This window comes from Oncorhynchus tshawytscha, linkage group LG21 (genome assembly GCF_018296145.1).
Source record: "Oncorhynchus tshawytscha isolate Ot180627B linkage group LG21, Otsh_v2.0, whole genome shotgun sequence".
NCBI classification, from domain to species: Eukaryota; Metazoa; Chordata; class Actinopteri; order Salmoniformes; family Salmonidae; genus Oncorhynchus; species Oncorhynchus tshawytscha.
This window is the reverse complement of record NC_056449.1, coordinates 23650441-23674563: the sequence shown is the minus strand read 5'-3', so window position 1 is coordinate 23674563 and position 24123 is coordinate 23650441. Positions and strand designations below refer to the sequence as shown.

The window sequence follows — 24123 nt, the reverse complement described above, 5'->3', positions numbered from 1 at the left end:
AACTCAAGGTCCATAGAACTGGAAAACAGGATGAGATGTTGAGCTTCCCTACAGCAGCGTTACAGTATGTGCATTGTTTTTAAATTGCTAAGCTTGACGGTAACCAAGACAAAACAGTTCCCCAAGAGCAACCTTCCCAATCTAATCAACGTTATCAAAAAGCGATTACACGAATATGACGTCCGCCACATGCCCCAAATAGTAGGATTATCAGAAACCCATTAAAGTATTATGTTGAGCCATGGGAGAGTGTTCCCCCTCTCTGCCTCTCCCCTTTTCAACAACTTAAGGCAAAACTAAGCCCAAGCTGTATTAAACTGTGAAAAATGCCTGGAATGTGTCTGTGAAGACCTTGCCCTCAACTCCCCTCTGGCCCTTCAGTTTCCTGCTTTCAAACGATGATAAGATTGTTCCTTTATTTAATCCAAGAGTTCCTCTCAAATGCAGTTTTTTTTCTCAAGGCATAACCCCGGTCCTGGGTTGTCCAGGAACACTTTGTATATAAACTGTATAATGCCTGTCTTACAACTTTTAGGTTATTCATTTATCTTGGCCCTTCTCCTCCCTTCCCTCCCACGCAGTTCAAATACTTGAAGAATCTTTTGCTGGTCCACGGCGCCTGGAATTACAACCGCGTATCCAAGTGTATCCTGTATTGCTTCTACAAGAACATTGTCCTGTACATCATCGAGGTAAGTCATGCAGCTCTCGACACAAACAGCCTCAGGGTTCCCAGGGCAGTGGTAAGACAGTAAACTAGATTGGTATATAAAAGGTGGATTTTCCGCATGACATTACCAGCTTAAAGTGAAGGGATTTTCCTCTAGTATATTTTTATGACTAGGCCTATGCCCTGTATGCTAGTTTGCCAATTTGTCTCTGTCTATATACAGAAAAATATAACATGAATAAAACAGATTCCATGTATATTCCGCTTTACTGAGACCCAGTCGCCAAGAATCCATTGCCAGTTTTTAGAAAGCTGCAGTATAGATAATAGGAATACTGCTCACCATGTTAAACCTCTTGGCCTCCTTGGTCTGGGATGGCATTTGACAGAATCCAGACCTCGTGCTGATAGCAGCTTCAGATCTACCAACAAGAGTGACCTGACAAGCTGAGGGCTTGCTATCAGCACCAACTTTATCACAGGGTGCTTGGACGCTTTCATCTATAGCCCAACACACTTGACTGAAGGAAGTTGCACCTCTGGAACAGCTTAATGTTTTTCTGAAAGTCCCTGAAGCAGTGAAGCGGCCAATTAGCTTTTGGTATGACTAATATATATAAAGTCTGATGTCCCCACAGTAAGGAAACATTATAAATAAACTCAGTTCTCATCTCTCAATACTTTTTTCAACAACATTTTTTCAAAAACAGTTACCCCCTCTCTTTTGGCTGGCAATCCTTGTGCCTGAAATGTCTGTCCCTCTGGGGAGCCAGTGATACAGACACACTCCCCTCTCCCCCTGAGTGAGACATCACTGTGTGCTCCCAGGCACACTGGAAGATTAGACAAGGGTCTTCTGGGCCCAATCATCCTGATGATGTCATGAGAATGTCACCACTACTGAAAAAATGCTCCCGGCGCATGTACACTGTAAGCGACACAACCCATACAGAAATATGTGCCATCTTTTTCTGGGCCACTTGATCTTTGAACTCCTTTTTCATCTTGGTTTTGGTTTATGTGCTGCGGTAAATCTCGGCGTAACCCAAAGGATTCCAGTATGTCTGCATCTAGTCTTTGTATGAAGGCCCAAAACTATAGAAAACATGTCTTTCAATGGTTTCCTCTAACTTTGCGCTGTTACGACATGACTTCTGAGAGACTGATGTCCAAGATAACATAACATAACCATTTTGAATGGTAGTAATCTGCCTTTTGTCGACATGGCAACAGGAAACCCATTTTCATAGCGCATCATAGACGCACAGATCCTTGAATATTGTCTCGTTCACCATTTCCCTTTGACTCAGTGTACACGCTAAGTACAGCTTGGATGTCTGTCAAACCATTTAGGTATAGGATACCAAATGTAAATGAGAAACTAAAATTTAATTCAAATTGCAATCAAGGGCTGCTGTTGCTGGAGGCAAATGCACAGTATGGTCAGAAATTAGACATTTAAATGTAAATGCTAATTCCTTTCATGTTGTCTTGGCTTTTGCCCCCTTGGTGTAATCTTGTTGCACCCACTGGGAAACACTCTTTGAACTTGAAATAGTTGGCAAAAATGTTGACATGAATGCAAAAGACCAGAGGTTCTCATCACACACCAGGCCATATGACCCTCTCTCATTCCTTTATGTAAATGATCCATGGACTTGACTAGTGGTGGTTTTCCTGTCTGAACCCCCCCCACCCCCATTTTATTTAGCCTCTTGTGTCCAGCCACCAGCGCTCTTTCAAGTATACAATTTCCCTTTTCATAAGCAGGTTGTTTCTCTCCGCTTGTCCGCAAGGCGAGTCTCTTCCCAGCATACCTTTTGTTAACACCCTGAAAATGTAACTCCCCCTTCTTCTCTGTACCCTCCTTCAGGGGATTCATATACAAAATAGAGGATTTTCTTCACTGTTTTGCTGCTTTGTATAGTATAAAACACCCCTGTTTTGTAAGGGTCTGACAGCCAAGACACTAGCAACCCAGGCGAGGGCTAAAAGTTACATTTGTTGCACTAATAGGTTTACTTTTGTAGGCACATGTTTTTACTCTCCCGCTCCCAGGCCATGTCCTTGAATAAGAAATGGGGAGAAAAGTAGAAAAGGGTCATTTTCACTTTTCTCTGAGAACATTGTCTGTTTCAGTGCGCATTAAAAACTGAATAGCATGGCTAGGAGATTGAATAGAGGACTGTAGCCTGACCTGGCCTTCTCTGGTCTCACTTGTTCTGTTCTCTCCTTCACTGCCTAGCATTAACCTTTGGTGGTTTCAAAAGCATAGAGGGGGGAAAGGGTTTTTCAAGGCCATTGTAGGGAAATGTCAGTGTAGACCGAGAAGAAGAGGCGAAGCGAGTTTTCATTCTCGCCAAAATCTGTCCAAAGTATGCCAAATGCGTTTCTATGGGCTTATTTTGGACCTAAGCTTGTCGCGTGCCTTCCTCCCATTTGGGACAATGACTCCCGTTGGTTAGGGCGGAGACATGACCGTCTTGTCATTATATACAGATGTCTGGTGGTGGGAGCAGCAGCTGTGTTTATAATTGCTGTTTTGTTGGGAGCCTGGATGGATGGAGGTTAATTGAGAGTCAGAAAGTGAGGGAGGACAGGTGGGGCTGCCATTCAATGCCCCAGTCAGGTTTCTCATGGTCTCTCTCCCCCCCAGCTAATGAGCTGTCTTTTTCTGATAGGACACTCATTCAGAGGGAGAACTCTAAATTGACAGGACTTTTAACTTTTTCATAACTTTGTGAGGTATAGTTGGAGGAAGACTATAATGATCAGAACATTACGGGGAAATGAGGGAGCTGAAGATACTCTAAAGAGTTATGTTATTTAACGCAGCAGTCATACGGTACTTTCCTCTGTCTATAATCTTTGCAAAGATAAACCAACTAAACAAAAACTATTAGAAAAAATGGAAGGATGAGCCACATTCAAAGAAGATACCTTTTCAATGATGTTGCCATAGTGACTTCATTCAAATGTTTGGTCTAGCTGGGCCTACTTGGTTTGATTGACACGTCGTCAAGTGGCCCCAGAGAGACTGATGGACAAGTGGCATTTATGAGGTAATTACAAGAAGCTAATTTGGCGGGGCTCGGAGAACGCCTCAAGCTCGACAGAGGAGGGCTCCCCTAGTGCAGAGCACAGCCTGCTGACTGATGCCACACTGTGAATACATCCACAAACCAGGGCCCCATCCAGCATTGTAACACAGGGTGCCCTCCTGTTTAGCACCACACGTTTCCAGCATATTTACTAGCTCCTGTTTCTTCATCCCTCTTTCTCCTTTGCCTTTTTATATGGGGGATAAGGAGGCTGTTGGTATTTTTTCATGGGTTCTGCATAGGGGCAAAGAGTGCTGTGATTTGTTGAGGACAAATGTCACTCCTCTCTCTCCCTCCACCCACTTCTTCCCACAGAGACGCCTACGGAGCTGTGGGACGGCGTCTCAGAATCATTGATTTTTGATTCTGCTGATGAATTACCAAGGACCTTCTTTATTGGCGGCTTGCTTTCCTTCCTTCCGCCGATCTGTTTTTCCAAATGTGCACTGGGAGAGGTCAGCCGCAGCCCTCTGCTGAGGGGAAAAAATAAGAAGGAAAAACCCCTGCCTGGACCTTTCCCTAATGAGTGAATCAATGCATCTGTCTCAAGAGAGAGGGAGAGGGGTGCTGGTGGGACCTGAAGGACCAGGCCAAAACACTCAGGCAGAAGCTGTTACAGCATGCTCTGAATAGGCTTCTTTTTAAACTTAGCACAACAATATATCAGCCCGGAGCCCCTCATTGAGCCGGCCCTTAATTAATTCAGCACTTTGACCCGCCCGCTAGGCCAGCCACATCATACTGCCGGTTTAACCTGCTCCATGGCTTTCGTCTCACCGTAACCCGTAGCAACGGGGCCTATATATTATTTAGTGAAGACAGACCCTTAAACACAATTTTATTTCTGATGGATGTACTGTAACATGGGACTTTAATCAAATCAAAATGTCACATGCTCCGAATACATCAGGTGTAAACTTTACCGTGAAATGTTTACTTACACGCCCTTCCCCAAAAATGCAGATTCCTCTGTGTGAGGGAGCACAATGCCAGACACCTGGGGGAGTCACATGTTCTTGTGTGTGTGTAAAGAAACAGGATTTGACCACCACTGTCCCCCACTTTAAAAAGCAGCATCATGGTAGAAAGGAAAAGGGGATAGCTAGTTAGTTGTACAACTGAATGCATGCACCTGATGATGGGAAGATTGGGCGCTGGAAGAGGGGGGTGGGGTTTATGGTTTAGGAGCGCACAAACACACACTTGCTTCACTCTCCTTGCCCAAGGGAATGAACAGGAGGGGTGAGCGGGTGACAGACATTTGTTTTGGGAACATTTTTGCGCATTCGCTCGAATGAATGGGAAGGTCCTTGCTGGTGGGTTGGGAATTTGGCATGTAAAGAGTGGGTGGAGGTGGCGGGTGAGGCCCTTTGTCCGAACTGAGAATTTGTAGTAATTCAGGCTTTCATAATGCAGTTAAATGAAGCGAGGAAATGTTCGCAGCCTGGCCGTGGCACAGAACAGCAACCCAACAGAGAGGGTCTGTCCAACGCCACTGTCTGTCCACACAATTACACAGAGACAAGCTGTTTCTTTCTGTGCCTGTCATATGCTTTCATTAACATGGTTGGAAATCGATTTACGTTGTTTGTATGAAAACAAGTCCACCATCAATAACAAAATGTGTTATCGTTGCAGTCTCTGGATATTTCTCCAAAAAGTAGTATTTTTCGGTAGTAGTTTGTTTTAGACAACAACCAGCAAAATCTACCCTTCCCTGTATTCCAAAGTGTTGGCAGTTTGTTTCTTGCCTGACAGTTGAAGCTGTGTCCAGACAAGTCTGACTAATCAAGATATGAGGTGATAACATGCATCTAAACCATATGAATCTTAGTTATCTTCACCTCCCCCCTCGGTGAGCAGATGCAAGGCTGTCTTTATCCAGCCAGTCTGTCCAACCCCATGGCTCCTGCCTCATCACTAAGGCTGGCTGTCACTTGGATATCGCTGGCTGGCTCATTGGAGGGAAACGGTGGGCTTGATATACTATATGTTCATATGTAATCTCGAGCTAAATCCATGGGAAATATTACACTGTGGAAATGGTAACTCTTAGGCTTCGTTTTGCCACTCCCACTAAGTCAGTCATTCTTGGTCCCTGTCTCCTGCCCCCCAAAAGATTGAGAGGCAGTGCCTTCAGAGACTAATGATGTGTTGAGCACAGGTCAGAACTTCAAAGGGACCAATATTAGATTATAGACTCATTCTAGCTCTTTTTACATTGCCTGGAAAAATGTTCTTCAATTCCTTTAGTAAAGGGCATATTACTTAATGTCAGGATGTCTTTTTGATTATACCTAATAGAAATACCATATTTTAATGGAAGTTAACATTATAGGAATTAATGATATTGTATTGGTACAGTATGTGCAGTAGGTGTCAATGTGATATTTCTTTATTGTCATTAGACAGTAAAGAGTGTCCCATCAGGGATGAAGGGTAATGGTGTGATATCTGCAGATCCTCTTCGGACACCCATGGACTGATGCTAATTGACTAATGGGGGCACCTCTCTCCATTACTATCAGTGATGGAAAGCATGCATTCAAAAGGAGGAGGGGGCAAGATCACATGCACTTCTATCACTGATGAAGGAACCCAATCTACTGCTTGAAAAAACACCTAAAAGATAAATGTGACAGCTGAAAAGGATTATATTCACTTTGAGTAAAGATGCGAAACCATCGTCTTTGTGTTGGCAAAATGTTTTAGTTTTTTTATCTTACCTGTGTCATTAATAACAATCACCTCGCGTCCCTTTGTTCTTCAATGTTGCACATCTAATATCCTTTTTGTCACCTTCAGATCTGGTTTGCCTTCGTCAATGGATTCTCTGGTCAGATTCTGTTTGAGCGCTGGTGCATCGGCCTGTACAATGTGGTGAGTGCTAATGTGATTTACATTACTGTGGAAGCGCATGTTATATAATTCTCCTCCCCTGTTGCTCTCTGGCAAGATAACTAATTTGCCATGGCACTCCAGACGTGATCCCTTTACTGCGGGAAATGTCCCATTTATTTATGACGTGTTGTCAAGTCCATATTCCCCTCGTGCCCCGAACTATGTACCGAATGTGAGAACAACAGCCTTGCATGTCCCTAAAGAGTGTAGTTAGTAAATGCGGTCATTTGTGAATTATAAAGGAACCGGTGGAATAGAGCAGCACACAACCATCTCTGAGCAACTGGTGTCCCACAGGGTTCTGTGTTGGGTCCCCTCCTATTGAACCAATGTCAAATCAAAATTGTATTTGTCACGTGCTTCGTAAACAACAGGTGTGGACTAACAGTGAAATGCTTATGGGCCCTTCCCAACAATGCAGATAGAAAGAAAATAAAGAAATGATTGGAAAGTAAATTGCGTAATAACATATTCATAATGAATAACGATAGCTTTGCTATATACACAGGGTGCCAGTCCCGAGTCGATGTGCAGGGGTACAAGGTAATTGAGGTAGATATGTACATACAGTGGGGCAAAAAAGTATTTAGTCAGCCACCAATTGTGCAAGTTCTCCCACTTAAAAAGATGAGAGGCCTGTAATTTTCATCATAGGTACACTTCAACGATGATAGACAAAATGAGAGGGAAAAAAATCCAGAAAATCACATTGTAGGATTTTTTATGAATTTATTTGCAAATGATGGTGGAAAATAAGTATTGGGTCAATAACAAAAGTTTATCTCAATACTTTGTTATACCCTTTTTTGGCAATGACAGAGGTCAAATGTTTTCTGTACGTCTTCACAAGGTTTTCACACACTGTTGCTGGTATTTTGGCCCATTCCTCCATGCAGATCTCTTCTAGAGCAGTGATGTTTTGGGGCTGTTGCTGGGCAACACGGACTTTCAACTCCCTCCAAAGATTTTCTATCACTGCTCTTATTTTCCACCATAATTTGCAAATAAATTCATAAAAAAATCCTACAATGTGATTTTCTGGATTTTTTTTTCTCATTTTGTCTATCATAGTTGAAGTGTACCTATGATGAAAATGACAGGCCTCGCTCATCTTTTTAAGTGGGTGAACTTGCACAATTGGTGGCTGACTAAATACTTTTTTGCCCCACTCTATAACTAGGAATGTGACAGATTATTAACAGTAGCAGCATTGTATGTGGTGAGTCAAAAATGTTTGTGCAAAAAGGTTCAATGCAGATAGTCCGGATAGCTATTTGGTTAACTATTTAACTACTTATGGCTTTGAGGGTAGAAGGTGTTCAGGGTCCTTTTTTGTTCCAGATTTGGTGCATCGGTTCCGCTTGTCATGCGGTAGCGGAGAGAACAGTCTATGACCTGGGTGACTGGAGTTTTAGACAATTTTTAGGGCCTTCCTCTGACACTGCCTGATGTAGAGTTCCTTGATGGTAGGGAGCTTGGCCCCAGTGATGTACTGTCCGGTACACACTACACTCTGTAGCACCTTGCAGTCAGATGCCAAGCAGTTGCCATACCAAGCGGGGATGCAGCTAGTCAAGATGCTCTCAATGGTGCAGCTGTAGAACTTTTTGAGGGTCTGCGGGGCCATGCCAAATCTTTTCAGCCTCCTGAGGGGGGAGAGGTTGTGTCGTGCCCTCTTCACAACTGTGTTGGTGTGTGTGGACCTTGTTTCTTGTTTGTCAAATGAAGTGAGCGCACGGATGGAAATAAACATTTTGTAACACAAACTAAAAAATGTGTAATATTGCATTGTTTGGGTTTCAACTTGTGGCGTTATACTGTTTATTAAAGATGTACCCAAGTCCATAGACAAAAAAAGTGAAGCAAGTGAGATGAGAGAAGTTGCCCACACATCGTTGACGGCCCGCAAATGGAAGTGAGTTCGTCACCGACCAAGAAATTAGAACATAGTCACAGCTCTGGCTGTTTTCAAAATAGCTCAATAAACCGTGGCTCTGTGGCAGACAGTCTGTCAGAAGCAGCAGGCCGCATCCCCCCCCCCATGGCAATGCTTGGCACCCTGAATGAGAATAGAGCCTATGCAGTGGAGCATGTCCTAATGCGGCCCACCAGTCCGCAGGGCACCCCGGCCATACTGTACAATACTGACACTGCTTTCACGTCTTCTCTCACTCCTCTTCGCCGTCTCTCTCTCTCTGCAGAGAGAAACATTACAACACCACATAGAAATGACACTAGTGCCGCGAAAATACCTAACTAGTAAGGGCGTTGCAGATGTTCGTCCAAGACGGAGCGTGCCGAATTAAAATAAAAGCCCAAAAGTGCTAAACACTCAACAGCCTCCACTCAATAAAATCAGTCAGTCATAACTTCAGCATATGACCATCAATGCAAAAGTGAAGCATTTTTTGTATATTTTCAATGATACTGTTTCCTCCCCAAAATGTTTTATGATCACATAAAAAAATAAAAAAGGTTTGTCAATTTAGCAGATGCTCTTAACCTTAATTGCTCCTGTAATTTGCTATGGTTAAGGGCCTTGCTCCAGGGAAATTGACAGATTTTTCACCTAGTCGACTCTGTTACTGGCCCAACGCTCTTAACCACTAGATTACATGCTATCCCAAATGTGTGATGAACTGGGGATGACCTGTCTAATGGACAGGATGAATAATCTCATGTTGTTGATCATAGTGAGCAAATTGTCTCTTTCCAGACATGTATCTTAATAGGACATCATTAGTGTCTCCTTGTTTTCACTAACGAAATAATGGAATCAATAACGTCTTGAAGGTCCTCGCCATTATAAAAACCCTGGCTTTTATTGAGTTATTCACTGTGGAATGATAGAATTCCCATCTAAAAATTGTATCCGATACGGTCTTTGCTAACAGGCGTTAATTTAATCTGCTTAGATTCTGAGTTTACTACCTTTTATCCTAATTTCTGAGTTTTGTCAGGGGATATGTTGACATTAGTGTGTTTGTGTGTTTAGATTTTCACTGCTCTGCCTCCTCTCACGCTGGGCATATTTGAGCGTTCATGCAGGAAAGAGAACATGCTGAAGTACCCGGAACTCTACAAAACCTCCCAGAATGCCATGGGCTTCAACACCAAGGTAGGTCATGTGTCCGTTTATGCTGCATTGAAGAACGTTAAAGGAACATTGTCTCAACAATTCCATCATTTTCCACTTTTATGCATCATGTTTTATGCATCATGTTTGTCTGGGACACATTTTCATTCATAGTAAAGTCAATGCTTAAGTATTTCTAAGCTTAAATAGGTTAACTTAGGTTTACTTTGCACCAACAAACAAAAAGCGAGGCAGAGAGGACTGCAATTAACCAGGATGTTTTTTTTCTAAACCTCCTTTCTGTCTCCGAATTGACATCCTTTACACACAATGGAGACCTGATAAGCTCCAAACGCGTCTTTCCCCATTGGCCTGTGTCTGACCTATGGGATCTCTACCACCAGTCTGACCGGGTGCAATGGTCAGAGGGTGTCTGCCTGTCTGTCTGGAGGGGCTGTCGGTTAGCTTTCCCTGCTGTCTGTTAATGAAGATGTCTCCCCTTCTCCACGCCTACCCCTCCCTCCCTCCATCTACCACCCCCACCTAACTCCCTTACTTTACAGCCGTGGAGAGCCGGTTAGTGCAGCATGGAGACGGATTAAAGCCCGAGTGGCCACAGAGGTCATGGGCGACAGGGACAGGAGAAGTGGGGGGATAGCGGCCCGGAGGAGTGGGGGTGTAAAGGAAGAGTGCTCTTCTGCCAGGGTGTGATGGCATCCAATGTGGAAAATTATGCAATTTGTTTAAGCAAGGGCCTGTTTGCACTGGAGTCCTTCTGCCTAGTCTGGCAGAGCTTGGCCTAAGTACTGTAAATAAGACAACCCCAGTCTACTCGTCTCTCTCGACCCCGGGAAGTTGGCCTGCGTGGGGCCAGTCACCTCAGTTAGTGACCCACGGACCACAGCCGGCATTTCCCCCTCATAGCTTTTAGTTGTGTCTGGGTGAGAGAAGGGCTCCGTATGGCCCAGTGTTACATGACCCTCCAGGGAATAGCAGGATATTGTGCAAGACAGGCCACAGTCTCTGAAAAAACTGACTTGTTGATTCATATTGGTTTTCCTCCATTTTTGTTTGACCAGTAATTTCTTAACACATGTAAATAATGACTTGTCCAGGTCACTGTTGTGTTTTAAATGGACTGTCAATTCTTTCCCTCTGATATTGTCTTTGCCACATGGCCCTAGGCGAGGTGCCAAAAATCCAGCAGGAATTTGCCCGAATCCCCTTTCTTTCTGCACGCCTGGGTCTTTTGTACACAAACAGATACTGTCTGGGTGAATTAAAGGCATTTGTGTTGAGGAAGGGGGCAGGGGAAGGGTGTGAAATATTTAAGACGTCGCCCGCCCTCGCCACTGGGCCCCCTTTCACCACTGTGGCCCCTTTCACTTTTAATTACATATTCTTGACACTTCAGTCACTCTAATAAACCTCAGTCCCCTGATGTGGCCACCAGTAATTACACTGTCCCCCCGGCTCTGTGCAACAGCATTAAAGAGGAAGGGGTGAGGACTGGAAATATTTGGCTCGATATAAAGTACATGCATTCATGCTTTTTTAAGCAATTAGGCGCTGCACAATGGGCCTGAATCTTTTAGCCTGGACACGAACAAGGACAGGCAGGCATTCACACTGGTGTTCTTCGAAACTCGCCGGGATACAGCAGAGGGGGGGGTAGAAGTGGGGGGAGGGGAGTGAGGCTTCACTGTGACAAATGATTATGAACATTCGGGGTGGCAGGTAGCCTAGTAGTTAGAGCGTTGGGCCAGTAACCGAAAGGTTGCTGGATCAAATCCCCAAGCTGAAAAGTTACAAATCTGACGTTCTGCCCCAGAACAATGGAGTTAACCCACTGTTCCCCGGTAGGCTGCCATTGTAAATAAGAATTTGTTCTTAACTTACTTACCTAGTTAAATAATAGGTTAAATACATTTTTTAAAAGTATTTATTGATTTCATTAGTATTCGTTAGGCACTTGGAAAGTCTGTTTTTTCCACACTGTGTTGTGCTGTGCAGAGTGAGGAGGGTGATGTGAGGAGGTGTTGTTCCACACTGTGTTGTGCTGTGAGGAGGGTGATGTGAGGAGGTGTTGTTCCACACTGTGCTGGGCAGAGTGAGGAGGGTGATGTGAGGAGGTGTTGTTCCACACTGTGTTGTGCTGTGCAGAGTGAGGAGGGTGATGTGAGGAGGTGTTGTTCCACACTGTGTTGTGCTGGGCAGAGTGAGGAGGGTGATGTGAGGAGGTGTTGTTCCACACTGTGTTGTGCTGGGCAGAGTGAGGAGGGTGATGTGAGGAGGTGTTGTTCCACACTGTGTTGTGCTGGGCAGAGTGAGGAGGGTGATGGAGGAGGTGTTGTTCCACACTGTGTTGTGCTGGGCAGAGTGAGGAGGGTGATGTGAGGAGGTGTTGTTCCACACTGTGTTGTGCTGGGCAGAGTGAGGAGGGTGATGTGAGGAGGTGTTGTTCCACACTGTGTTGTGCTGGGCAGAGTGAGGAGGGTGATGTGAGGAGGTGTTGTTCCACACTGTGTTGTGCTGGGCAGAGTGAGGAGGGTGATGTGAGGAGGTGTTGTTCCACACTGTGTTGTGCTGGGCAGAGTGAGGAGGGTGATGTGAGGAGGTGTTGTTCCACACTGTGTTGTGCTGTGCAGAGTGAGGAGGGTGATGTGAGGAGGTGTTGTTCCACACTGTTGTGCTGGGCAGTGTGAGAAGGGGTTGTTGTTCCACACTGTTGTGTTGGAGGGTGAGGTGGGGCTGTTGCCAGTGAGAGGCTAATTGGGTTTAAACGTGTAGTTGTAACATTGGAGATCATCTGTCACACATTGAACCACATAGAGAGGGGGGTGCTCCTACCCCAGCGTGGGGGCCTGTTGGCAGGGTGGGAGGTGAAGTAAGGGGGGATAGAGGTGGGACTAAGGGCTCTTGTTTTGTTAAGGTGAGAAGGTCATGCCAGAGAGGCCAAGGTATGACATAGAGCCCGAACAAGACACACTCCTCCTGTTCTTCCTCTCCTCCTGTTCCCCTCCCCACCTGTGGACTACAACACTTGGTTTCCTCATCTGTTTCTAGTGCTCACTAGTGTTTTTTTTTGTATGAAGCCTGCTTTTTATTTTATTTATCTTTTGCAGAAATACTGAGACATTTTCGCATTTGTACAACAAATAATCCGCATCCCCAGACTTCACCCCGCAGCCCCAGACGTAACTTCTGACCACAGAATCGCCAATTGCTGACTTAACTACACATGACACAGATCCACCATGAGGGAATCTGCACTAAAGGGAAACAAGTTGGAGTACAAGGAAAAGCATGCTGCATATGCCTGCTCTTTTAAACAACTGTTTCGAGCACTAAGAGTTTATCGTTATTCCAAAATTGCTTAAAACCTGTGAAAAATGCATCGACTTCAATAAGCCGGCGGTTTTATAATATGTCTTGGATAACAAATTTTGCGTTCATAGACTGGTTTTATGAAGTTGTCGAGGGCGCGTTTTTACGGAAGTGTGAAAATAATTTGGTATTGCTGCCTGCCAAAAATGAATATTGAGTGAAGTGTTCCCCCGCCACCCCGTTTTATTAAAAATCTAGTTAAACTTTTTTTTAGTGGAGCAGGGTATGTGAACGAGGGGGCATGAATAGACTTTTTTTAGTGGAGCAGGGTATGTGAACGTGGAGTGGAGCAGGGTATGTGAACGAGGGGGAATAGACATGTGAACGAGGGGGCATGAATAGACTTTTTTAGTGGAGCAATAGACTTTTTTTTTAGTGGAGCAGGGTATGTGAACGAGGGGGCATGAATAGACTTTTGGCGTAGTTGATTTCACGGCCATTTCATGCTACATCACCCTTTAGTGTTGTGTTTGGCGACATCCGAGCATAATGTACATTTGAAACACTGTGGTTTGGGAGAGGGACTATTGATTTAAAGGCTCATCCAAAATCTACAAACACACACCAACAGCACACACATACTGTAGAGTCGCCTGTGTGGAAACACACAAACTACTGTGTGCCCCTTCTTTTCCAGCTTCTTACTAATTACCGTAAAAACAAGTTAATCCACGTCAAACATGTCAACTTCTCCATGTTTTCAGATTGATTTGTGCTTGTTCAGTGCCCTCTTCATTTATTTTTCCCTGATCTTAAATTTGCATATGAAAGCCTGGTGAAATTTGATGTGGGGGGGGTCTACAGGAAAGGACAGGGAAAGGGAAATCCTGCCCCCCACATAGTCCGACTTACGTGCACACACACACCAAACCTACACACATCGCTGCACCCTCTTCTCCAGTCCTACACACAGGAGGATATACAAAGTGTGTGTCAGCGGGGTGGCCATTCAGAGAGGAGGCCCTACAAAACCGCCACTTGGCCAACTGCTGAGCCAGGACAAAGAGCCAAGGTCAGTGGTCGCTAGGCGGGTTGGGTCGGCCAACGGGTTTCTCATGCTTTTTCCTCTCCTTTTCTCCCTGGAACCCCCCAACCTACCCAACCCCCTCTCTCCTCCATCCTTCTCTCCCCCCTCCTTGCAGGTCTTCTGGGCCCATTGTCTGAATGGCCTCTTCCACTCGGTCATCCTCTTCTGGGTCCCCCTCACAGCCTTCCAGCACGGTAAGCACCTCCTAGAGACTCTAACCCTAACCTTCCAGAGACTCTAACCCTAACCTTCCAGAGACTCTAACCCTGACCTTCCAGGGACTCTAACCCTGACCTTCCAGGGACTCTAACCCTGACCTTCCAGGGACTCTAACCCTGACCTTCCAGGGACTCTAACCCTGACCTTCCAGGGACTCTAACCCTGACCTTCCAGGGACTCTAACCCTGACCTCCCAGGGACTCTAACCCTGACCTCCCAGGGACCCTAACCTCCCAGAGACTCATCTGGCACCTTGCTATTTGTGACTGAGCCTGGATTTCTAGTCTCTACATGCTCTGGGTAGAATGAGGCCAGTTAACACATACCTTATCTTGATTACTTTTCTTTTTTTACCCACAACCTCATGAATTATAAACATTGGCATGCTTGGCACGCACGCACACTCAAACATAGACACACACACACACACACACACACTTTCAAGTTTCCTTGTTCAGCTCACACTTTACTATATGGCCAAGTAGCTACAATTCTCAGACTGTGGTAAGGCTCAGGTTTGAGAGAATGGGTATCTTTGAGTAAATGGAGTCTTGGCTGGTGGAGCCAGAGGACCACACAGGTTTGGGCCTGCTCTCCAAATAAAGCGAAGAGTGAAGCCACTTCAGTCTGACTGACAGGCTGTCAGCAAGGCTACGAAGCACACATAGGTATGTGACTAGCCGAAAGCAAAAAGGAGCCAGTCTCTTGCTCTCTCTCTTTCTTCTTCTCTTTCTCCCTCTCTCGTTCTTCTTCTCTCCCGCCCTAACACTCTCCCCAAGCACGCCCATGTGTTGAATTTGGAGGATGCTCAGAAGTTAGGGGGTATTGAAATAAATGTTGCTAGTACAATCAATGAGGCAATTTTTTAAATATTTTTTTATATTTTTTTATATTTTTTTTACTGAACAAAGAGTTGACCCATGCCTTTACTGGTATTTGAGTAGCAGTTTGCTTTGATTTGAATGCTTTATTTGTCAAAGATTACTGAACTAATTCTTGTTTTTGTTTTCAATAATAACCTGGCTTAACTGGTCACATCAACCATAGTCCAGACTGCTTCCTGATTCCTCCATCAGGTTGCTCCATTAAGCATATGCAATGGACACACAAACACACGCACACACACACACACACACACACACACACACACAGTCTTGTACAGCTCACCTTGGGGACACACAATTCTGTCCCATTCAAAGTCCTATTTTCCCTCAACCTAATCCGTACTCTTACCCTAAGCCTAGCTCCTAACTCTTAATGTAATTCTAACACTAATTCTAACCTTAACCCTAAACCCCCTAGAAATAGTATTTGACCTTGTGGGGACTAACTGTCAAATGTTTGTTTATTTACATTTCTTCTGGGGACTTCTGGTTAAACATGTCCACACACATCTCACTGCTCTAATGGGCCATTATGTCCAGTGTTACATCTCACTGCTCTAATGGGCCATTATGTCCAGTGTTACATCTCACTGCTCTAATGGGCCATTATGTCCAGTGTTACATCTCACTGCTCTAATGGGCCATTATGTCCAGTGTTACATCTCACTGCTCTAATGGGCCATTATGTCCAGTGTTACATCTCACTGCTCTAATGGGCCATTATGTCCAGTGTTACATCTCACTGCTCTAATGGGCCATTATGTCCAGTGTTGCATGTCTAATGGGGCATCATGTCCAGTGTTGCATCTCTAATGGGGAATGATGCTCGCCTGCACATACAGTACTCACAGGCTGCATCCCAAATGGCATCCTATTCCATTTATAGTGCACTGCTTTTGACCAGGGTCCATATAGCTCTGGTCAAAAGTAGTGTGCTATAGACTGAATAGGGTGCCGTTTGAGATGCCGCCTTATCCTCAGCTCACTGGTCACCATAGCAGCACCCACCCGTAGCACTTGCTCCAGCAGGTATATTTCACTGGTCATCACCAAAGCCAACTCCTCCTTTGGCCGCCTTTCCTTCCAGTTCTCTGCTGCCAATGACTGGCCCGAATTGCAAAAATCACGGAAGCTGGAGACTCAAATCTCCCTCACAAACTTTAAGAATCAGCTGTCAGAGCAGCTTAACGATCATTGCACCTGTACACAGCCCATCTATAAATAGCCCACCCAACTACCTCATCCCCATATTGTTTTTTTGTTCCTTTGCACCCCAGTATCTCTACATGCACATCTATCACTCGTGTTAATTCTAAATTGTAATTATTTTGCCACTATGGCCTATTTATTGCCTTACCTCCCTAATCTTACCACATTTGCACACACTGTATATATATTTTTCTGTTGTGTTGACTGTACGTTTGTTTATCTCTTGTGTAACTCAGTGTTTGTGTCACACTGCTTTGCTTTAGCTTGGCCAGTTCGCAGTTGTAAATGAGAACTTGTTCTCAACTGGCCTGCCTGGTTAAATAAAGGTGAAATAAAATAAATGCATACAGTCTTTTGGTAGTTTTCTCCATAGCCGAGATTTCACATTTCTTCTGGTCTAGTGGAACTAGCAAAGAGGGATATGACCATACATCTAAAAGCTTTTCATGTTCATCTTTTTCACAGATACGGTCTTTGGCAACGGAAAGACCCCGGACTATCTCCTCTTAGGCAACATGGTTTATACAGTAAGTATGTGTCTCAAATGGCGTGTGTATGTGTGTGTGTGTGTGTGTGTGTGTGTGTGTGCGCACTATGAAGGGAATAGGGTGCTATTTGGGACACAGCCTGAGTCTCTTTTGGATGAGCACACAGTCAGTTCAGCCCTCCCCTGACTGATAACCAGTGTTGTATTTCTGCTTTTTTAGCTTTGAGAATGAAGATATCTTTGTCTGTCTATCCGTAACCTTGTGTTAGCCTCAGCGTCTTGCTGTGAGATTATTTTTCCGTTTGTTTTGAATTTATTTTCTTTTCTTTTGACCGTCTTGGGCGTCATTACTATGTTTTGATCAAATATGTGTGAGTCAAACAGTATTTCAAGTTCTAAACTAAGGAATACACATTTAGCTGTCATAAAAAATGTGCCTTTTCTGACTTTGATTTTGACTTCACAATGGCGAGGAAGATGTTGGTTTAGCATTTAACATTGATGTTCTGTTTCCTAGTTTGTGGTCATCACCGTGTGCCTTAAAGCTGGCCTGGAGACCTCATCGTGGACTATGGTAGGCTTTCTCCTCTCACTACAATATCTTGTCTTTTCATCGTCATTCTGTTATGGTACCACAGACAATTGTAACAGAGGCAGATCTTCAAAGGTCCATAATAATGCTACATCCAGCTTTTCCTCTTCCTCCTACCACTCCTGGCCACCATTCACATGACATAGGCTTTTCAGCAGAGCTACTAGCAGAATAACTTAGTCATTGTATAATTACTCTACAATAAGATGGTTAGTACTCTGTATTTACTGTTGGAACTCTCACTGCCAACACTCTATTTATGTAAAGACAAAAGGAAGTAACATTCTCTGTCTCTTCCAGTTCAGTCACATTGCCATCTGGGGCAGTATCAGCCTGTGGGTGGTGTTCTTCGGTATCTACTCCTCTCTGTGGCCGCTCATCTCTCTGGCTCCGGACATGTCTGGCGAGGTAAACACTCATCTTACCCTCCACCCTCCTTTAAACCCAGCAAAACATGTCTGATCACCTCTTCATTCCCAGAAAGTTAGTAAGGGCTCCATTGGAAAATTAACAAATGTTGTAGGAACGTTCACCTCCCCCAGCAGTGATAAACCCTACTGTATCATGCTGTCATTCATAACTCAACAGAATGTACAGTATCTCCTAACATTGCTGTTACTGACTAAGGGTGGTAGTTGTTGAGAAGGATTTCAATGTGTCTATGCCGTAACCCAACTCTGTGTCTCATCGGAGGGCCAGAGGGGATCTAGACTGTCGGGACTGACAGATTCTGGGTTGTGTTGAGGAATTACTTAATTGGGCCTAATTAGCCCACTGTTTGTGTTATGTCACCCTTGCTTGCCCCCTAAGTATCTGCAGGTGACGGTGAAACCTTGTCGCTGTACGGAGGAGCGATTCAACAATTCACACTAAAACCTGAAGTATTTGTGGTGGTGTTGTCAGCAAAGTTATATTATAGCAGGTATTTGTGTCTAAGCATTGTATTTGTAATACATCAACATTAAACAGAATCAAACAGATATTCAGAACAAGGTAAAGTGTCTTGAATGCATTTTGCGGTATGACACATAAGGCACTCCTCCCTTGGTGCATCCCCGCCCGCCCACACACACTGGTGCTTTCATCCAGTCCCTGCAGTTTTGGAGTAAAGGGAGTGATGGTGCTCTCTGGACAGCTTGGTAACCCTATGCCTAGCTCAGCCGTGGGGACCCCAGTACATCACCACACTGGAATTATGTTCCTGACACCCGAGAACATATCAGAGTCCTGCTAAATGACACCAGGCCTCCCAGGCCCCAGTTGTGGCAGAGGAAGAGTGGAGGACTCTACAGGGTCGTTCCACCTCGAAACCAACCATCTCAGATTGTTCTGATATTGTTTCTGTTAGAACATTCCTGCAACATTATTGTGTTGAAATATAATTAGATCTCTTTGAGCTAATTGATTGCATCCAAATTGGCCATTTTAATTTATAGGATTCATGTAATATTCCATAACTATAGTCCCTAATATTCGATTTGGACCAAACTGTTTTCTAACAATGAGTAGGGACAAGGAATCCAAAGAAATAGTCAAAAGTCAACCACGGTCCGCCCACACAAATCCCACAACGAGTATATATTATCAGTTCTCTGTCTGACAAGGAGTATGGAGCTGCAGCTCGGGTATTGTTTCGTCATCCGTTGTAATGTGAGGTTGGTGACGTTTTCTTCCCCCTGTTCAGATACAGTTGTCATTGAAGTTATGTTTATGTCCCATCCTACGTCCTTACCAGATTCTGACCACTATTACAAAGGTACAGTGGGGCAAAAAAAGTATTTAGTCAGCCACCAATTGTGCAAGTTCTCCCACTTAAAAAGATGAGGCCTGTAATATTCATCATAGGTACACTTCAACTATGACAGACAAAATGAGAGAAAAAATCCAGAAAATCACATTGTAGGATTTTTAATGAATTTATTTGCAAATTATGGTGGAAAATAAGTATTTGGTCACCTACAAACAAGCAAGATTTCAAGCTCTCACAGACCTGTAACTTCTTTTTTAGAGGCTCCTCTGTCCTCCACTCGTTACCTGTATTAATGGCACCTGTTTGAACTTGTTATCAGTATTAAAGACACCTGTCCACAACCTCAAACAGTCACACTCCAAACTCCACTATGGCCAAGACCAAAGAACTGTCAAAGGACACCAGAAACAAAATTGTAGACCTGCTCCAGGCTGGGAAGACTGAATCTGCAATAGGTAAGCAGTTTGGTTTGAAGAAATCAACTGTGGGAGCAATTATTAGGAAATGGAAGACATACAAGACCACTGATAATCTCCCTCGATCTGGGGTCCACGCAAGATCTCACCCCGTGGGGTCAAAATGATCACAAGAACGGTGAGCAAAAATCCCAGAACCACACGGGGGGACCTAGTGAATGACCTGCAGAGAGCTGGGACCAAAGTAACAAAGCCTACCATCAGCAAGGGCATTGAAGATGAAACGTGGCTGGATCTTTCAGCATGACAATGATCCCAAACTCACCGCCCGGGCAACGAAGGAGTGGCTTTGTAAGAAGCATTTCAAGGTCCTGGAGTGGCCTAGCCAGTCTCCAGATCTCAACCCCATAGAAAATCTTTGGAGGGAGTTGAAAGTCCGTGTTGCCCAGCAACAGCCCCAAAACATCACTGCTGTAGAGGAGATCTGCATGGAGGAATGGGCCAAAATACCAGCAACAGTGTGTGAAGACTTACAGAAAACGTTTGACCTCTGTCATTGCCAAAAAAGGGTATATAACAAAGTATTGAGAAACTTTTGTTATTGACCAAATACTTATTTTCCACCATAATTTGCAAATAAATTCATTATAAATCCTACAATGTGATTTTCTGGATTTTTTCCCCCTCATTTTGTCTGTCATAGTTGAAGTGCACCTATGATGAAAATTACAGGCCTCATCTTTTTAAGTGGGAGAACTTGCACAATTGGTGGCTGACTAAATACTTTTTTGCCCCACTGTATATATTGGTTTGCTTACTGTGTAAGCAGTCTCTGGACAAGTTATGACAGCAACCTATGCTTTGGTTTTGTCGGTCACGGTGTCAAATGCTAACTTTTTAGCATTTGTAGCACAAATCCAAAATGATGGTACCTAATACCTATATTAGTATTTTCAAGCTACATATTCAAATCATCCCAAAGTATCGAAAAAATGATTGTGTAACTCAAATATGTTACTTATACAGTTGAAGTTGTAAGTTTACATACACTTAGGTTGGAGTCATTAAAACTAGTTTTTCAACCACTCCACAAATTTCTTGTTAACAAACTATAGTTTTGGCAAGTCATTTAGGACATCTACTTTGTGCATGACACAAGTAATTTTCCAACAATTGTTTACAGACAGATTATTTCACTTATAATTCACTGTATCACAATTCCAGTGGGTCAGAAGTTTACATACACTAAGTTGACTGCCTATAAACAGCTTGGAAACTTCCAGAAAATGATGTCCTGGCTTTAGAAGCTTCTGATAGGCTAATTGAAATCATTTTGAGTCAATTGGAGGTGTACTTGCGGATGTATTTCAAGGCCTACCTTCAAACTCAGTGCCTCTTTGCTTGACATCATGGGAAAATCAAAAGAAATCAGCCAAGACCTCATAATAACAATTGTAGACCTCAAGTCTGGTTCATCCTTGGGAGCAATTTCCAAATGCCTGAAGATGCTGGAGGAAACGGGTACAAAAGTATCTATATCCACAGTAAAATGAGTCCTATATTGACATAACCTGAAAGGCTGCTCAGCAAGGAAGAAGCCACTTTTTGGAGAAATGTCCTCTGGTCTGATAAATCAAAAATAGAACTGTTTGGCCATAATGACAATCGTTATGTTTGGAGGGAAAAGGGGGAGGCTTGCAAGCCGAAGAACACCATCCCAACTGAAGCACAGGGGTGGCAGCATCATGTTGTGGGGGTGCTTTGCTGCAGGAGGGACTGGTGCACTTCACAAAATAGATGGCATAATGGGGAAGAAAAATTGTGGATATTTTGAAGCAACATCTCAAGACATCAATCCAGAAAGTTAAACCTTGATCGCTCATGGGTCTTCCAAATGGACAATGACCCCAAGCATACTTTCAAAGTTGTGGCAAAATGGCTTAAGGACAACAAAGTCGAGGTATTGGAGTGGCCATCACAAAGCCCTGATCTCAATCCCATAGAAAATGTGTGGGCAGAAATGAAAAAGTGTGTGCGAGCAAGGAGGCCTACAAACCTGACTCCGTTACACCAGCTCTGTCAGGAGGAATGGGCCAAAATTCACCCAACTTATTGTGGGAAGCTTGTGGAAGGCTACCCAAAATGTTTGTTAAAAAACAACAACAATTTAAAGGCAATGCCACCAAATACTAATTGAGTGTATGTAAACTTCTGATCCACTGGGAATGTAATGAAAGAAATAAAAGCTGAAATAAATAATTCTCTCTACTATTATTCTGACATTTCACATTCTGAAAATAAAGTGGTGATCCTAACTGACCTAAGACAGAGTCTTTACTAGGATTAAATGCCAGGAATGGTGAAAAACTTACACCTTAGCCAAATACATTTAAAGTATGTAAACTTCTGACTTCAACTGTAGATGATTTGGATATGAAGAGCGAAAATGCTATGCAATTGGTACCATTGACCTGCTTTGGATTTCTGAAATGACATGGAACGACCCTGCACTAGCAGCAAACACCTCTTTCGCTGACTCGCTTTCCCTCTGTCACTGTTGCTCTGTCGTTCTCGCTTGATCTCTCACTTACTAACACTTTCTTTCTCTCTGCCTCTTCCCCTCTCCTCTTTCTTTTCCATGTTCTCTCTTTCCCCCCTCCCTCTATCACCCACCTTCCCCTCTGTCTCTGTGTCTGTTTGTAATGCCTGAGGGTCATGATGATATAGACACCACTTCTTGTTCTACAGTTTCTGACTCCACAATTCACCTCATTCAAGAAAGACGTTGAGCAATGGCTGACTTAATGCGATAGCATTTGTCAGTGTCAGTGAGTTTGAGCTTTACTTGGACGATTGACAAGACAGGTGCCTTGGACCATCCCTTAAACATCTTGAAACAGACATCTTAAGTTTGACAAGATGCTTGGTTGGCCCAGGCCCAAACCACACATGAATTTTAGCCTTGAGTTGATGTGGATGAAAAAGGAAGATTCAAATCTGATATTTTCCGAGGAGTGACATGAGCTGCTATAGTAAGGGGCTTAGGCACACCATACGAGATGACACGACAAATGCCATCACCCTGGCCCGTCTCCTGGCAATTTCCTGTCGCTATCAACAACACAGCTGTAAGAATGTTAGAGTATAGATAACTCTGTGCCTTTCCGACACCTGCCATTTCCCTTGCTTTTGCCAGCGTCTGCAGGGAACAGTACTTATTCTCACACTCACTTGACCGCTTGTCATCGACACTTTGGATTCACCCCTCAACAGGTGCGCAATCACATTCCTCCCGCAGTTGGTGCCAAGCGATAAGCAACACGTTCTCCTCAGTGTTTTGCTCAGAAGGGAGAGGTTCATTTTTTTTGGCATACTACAGACGTACAGCAGAGAGGCAGACGTTTTCAATACGAAGGAAATATGAACATTTAAGAGAATAGAATTAAAGGTTATCTTCATAATTTGTATGTCTTTTGTGTCCTGAGAACCTTCACCGAAAGTTAACTTTTCTGAAATTGAACCATCCAGAAGTGTCAGATTAACAAATCCTTTTGGGTTACTTTGATCAGTCGTAGTCATGAAATGTTAACAGTACATGGAAGGGCTACATATCAGTTCATGTAAAATAAAAAGGTAATAAAAATCCAGGACACCGATAATGAAAGGTGACTTCACCGTCTCCTTAGGCTCTGGTCAAAAGTAGTGCACTATGTATGGAATATGGTGACATTCACTCACACGTTTGTTTGAATGGAATTATTTATATTGAAGTACAACTATAGAGCCTCCAGTGCAGGCAGCTCATCAGGACTCACTTGCTTTGAAGAACAAGAATGCCCCTACAGAATGGCACAGAGGCCAGCTGCACCTCAGTAGATAACCCATCCTCTCTTCACTCAGGCCAGCTCCACTCAGCCATGACCAGTCTAGGACAATAGAGATGGTGCGTGCGTGTTTTGACGGTGTGGGTGTCCCTGTGCGGGTGTCTGCGTGCATGCTTGTGTGTGTGTGTGTGTACACGTGTACTCTCACCAGTGATCCTGCGATTGAAGTAGCAGGGCCACAGATGACAGATCTCCCAATTTCTCCACTATCTCCAAAATCACCAGGGACCCCTAAAAACTCTGCAGGACGAGTGAAACGAGGCTCCCAGCCCACTGTGGTTTTATAGAATCCACAAGGTTCCTCACTATTAAACCTGTGACAGCTATGATGGAATTAAAGGCACTTCAGCATTTCTATTGACTTTGTCCCCTCCACTGGTTTCCCTCGGTGTCTGTGTTTTAGGAATACTTAAGGCCTTTAAGAACCGCTCCTGTGTCGTATGGAAGCCCCCTCTGTGCTGTCGTTGAAAACCCAATGATTTATGGAAGACTTGAGCAGCTGTGGAAGCCACGGGATAGT

At 44.0% G+C, this 24123-nt stretch overlaps 1 protein-coding gene across 10 annotated transcripts in view; it reads left to right on the top strand.

Moving 5' to 3' along the window:
* Window positions 1-24123, top strand: part of LOC112221113 (phospholipid-transporting ATPase IA) — a 200084-nt gene that overhangs the window by 158122 nt on the left and 17839 nt on the right. For 6 of the 10 annotated variants that reach the window (XM_042303225.1, XM_042303223.1, XM_042303222.1 and 3 more), the window contains 8 exons: window positions 582-692; window positions 6577-6651; window positions 9668-9790; window positions 14037-14147; window positions 14278-14356; window positions 16940-17001; window positions 17479-17535; window positions 17854-17961. In XM_042303225.1, the coding sequence (XP_042159159.1) occupies window positions 582-692; window positions 6577-6651; window positions 9668-9790; window positions 14037-14147; window positions 14278-14356; window positions 16940-17001; window positions 17479-17535; window positions 17854-17961 (726 nt within the window). The remainder of the gene's footprint in view (window positions 1-581; window positions 693-6576; window positions 6652-9667; window positions 9791-14036; window positions 14148-14277; window positions 14357-16939; window positions 17002-17478; window positions 17536-17853; window positions 17962-24123) is intronic. The other 4 variants (XM_042303228.1, XM_042303227.1, XM_042303229.1 and 1 more) reach the window with 1 other exon arrangement.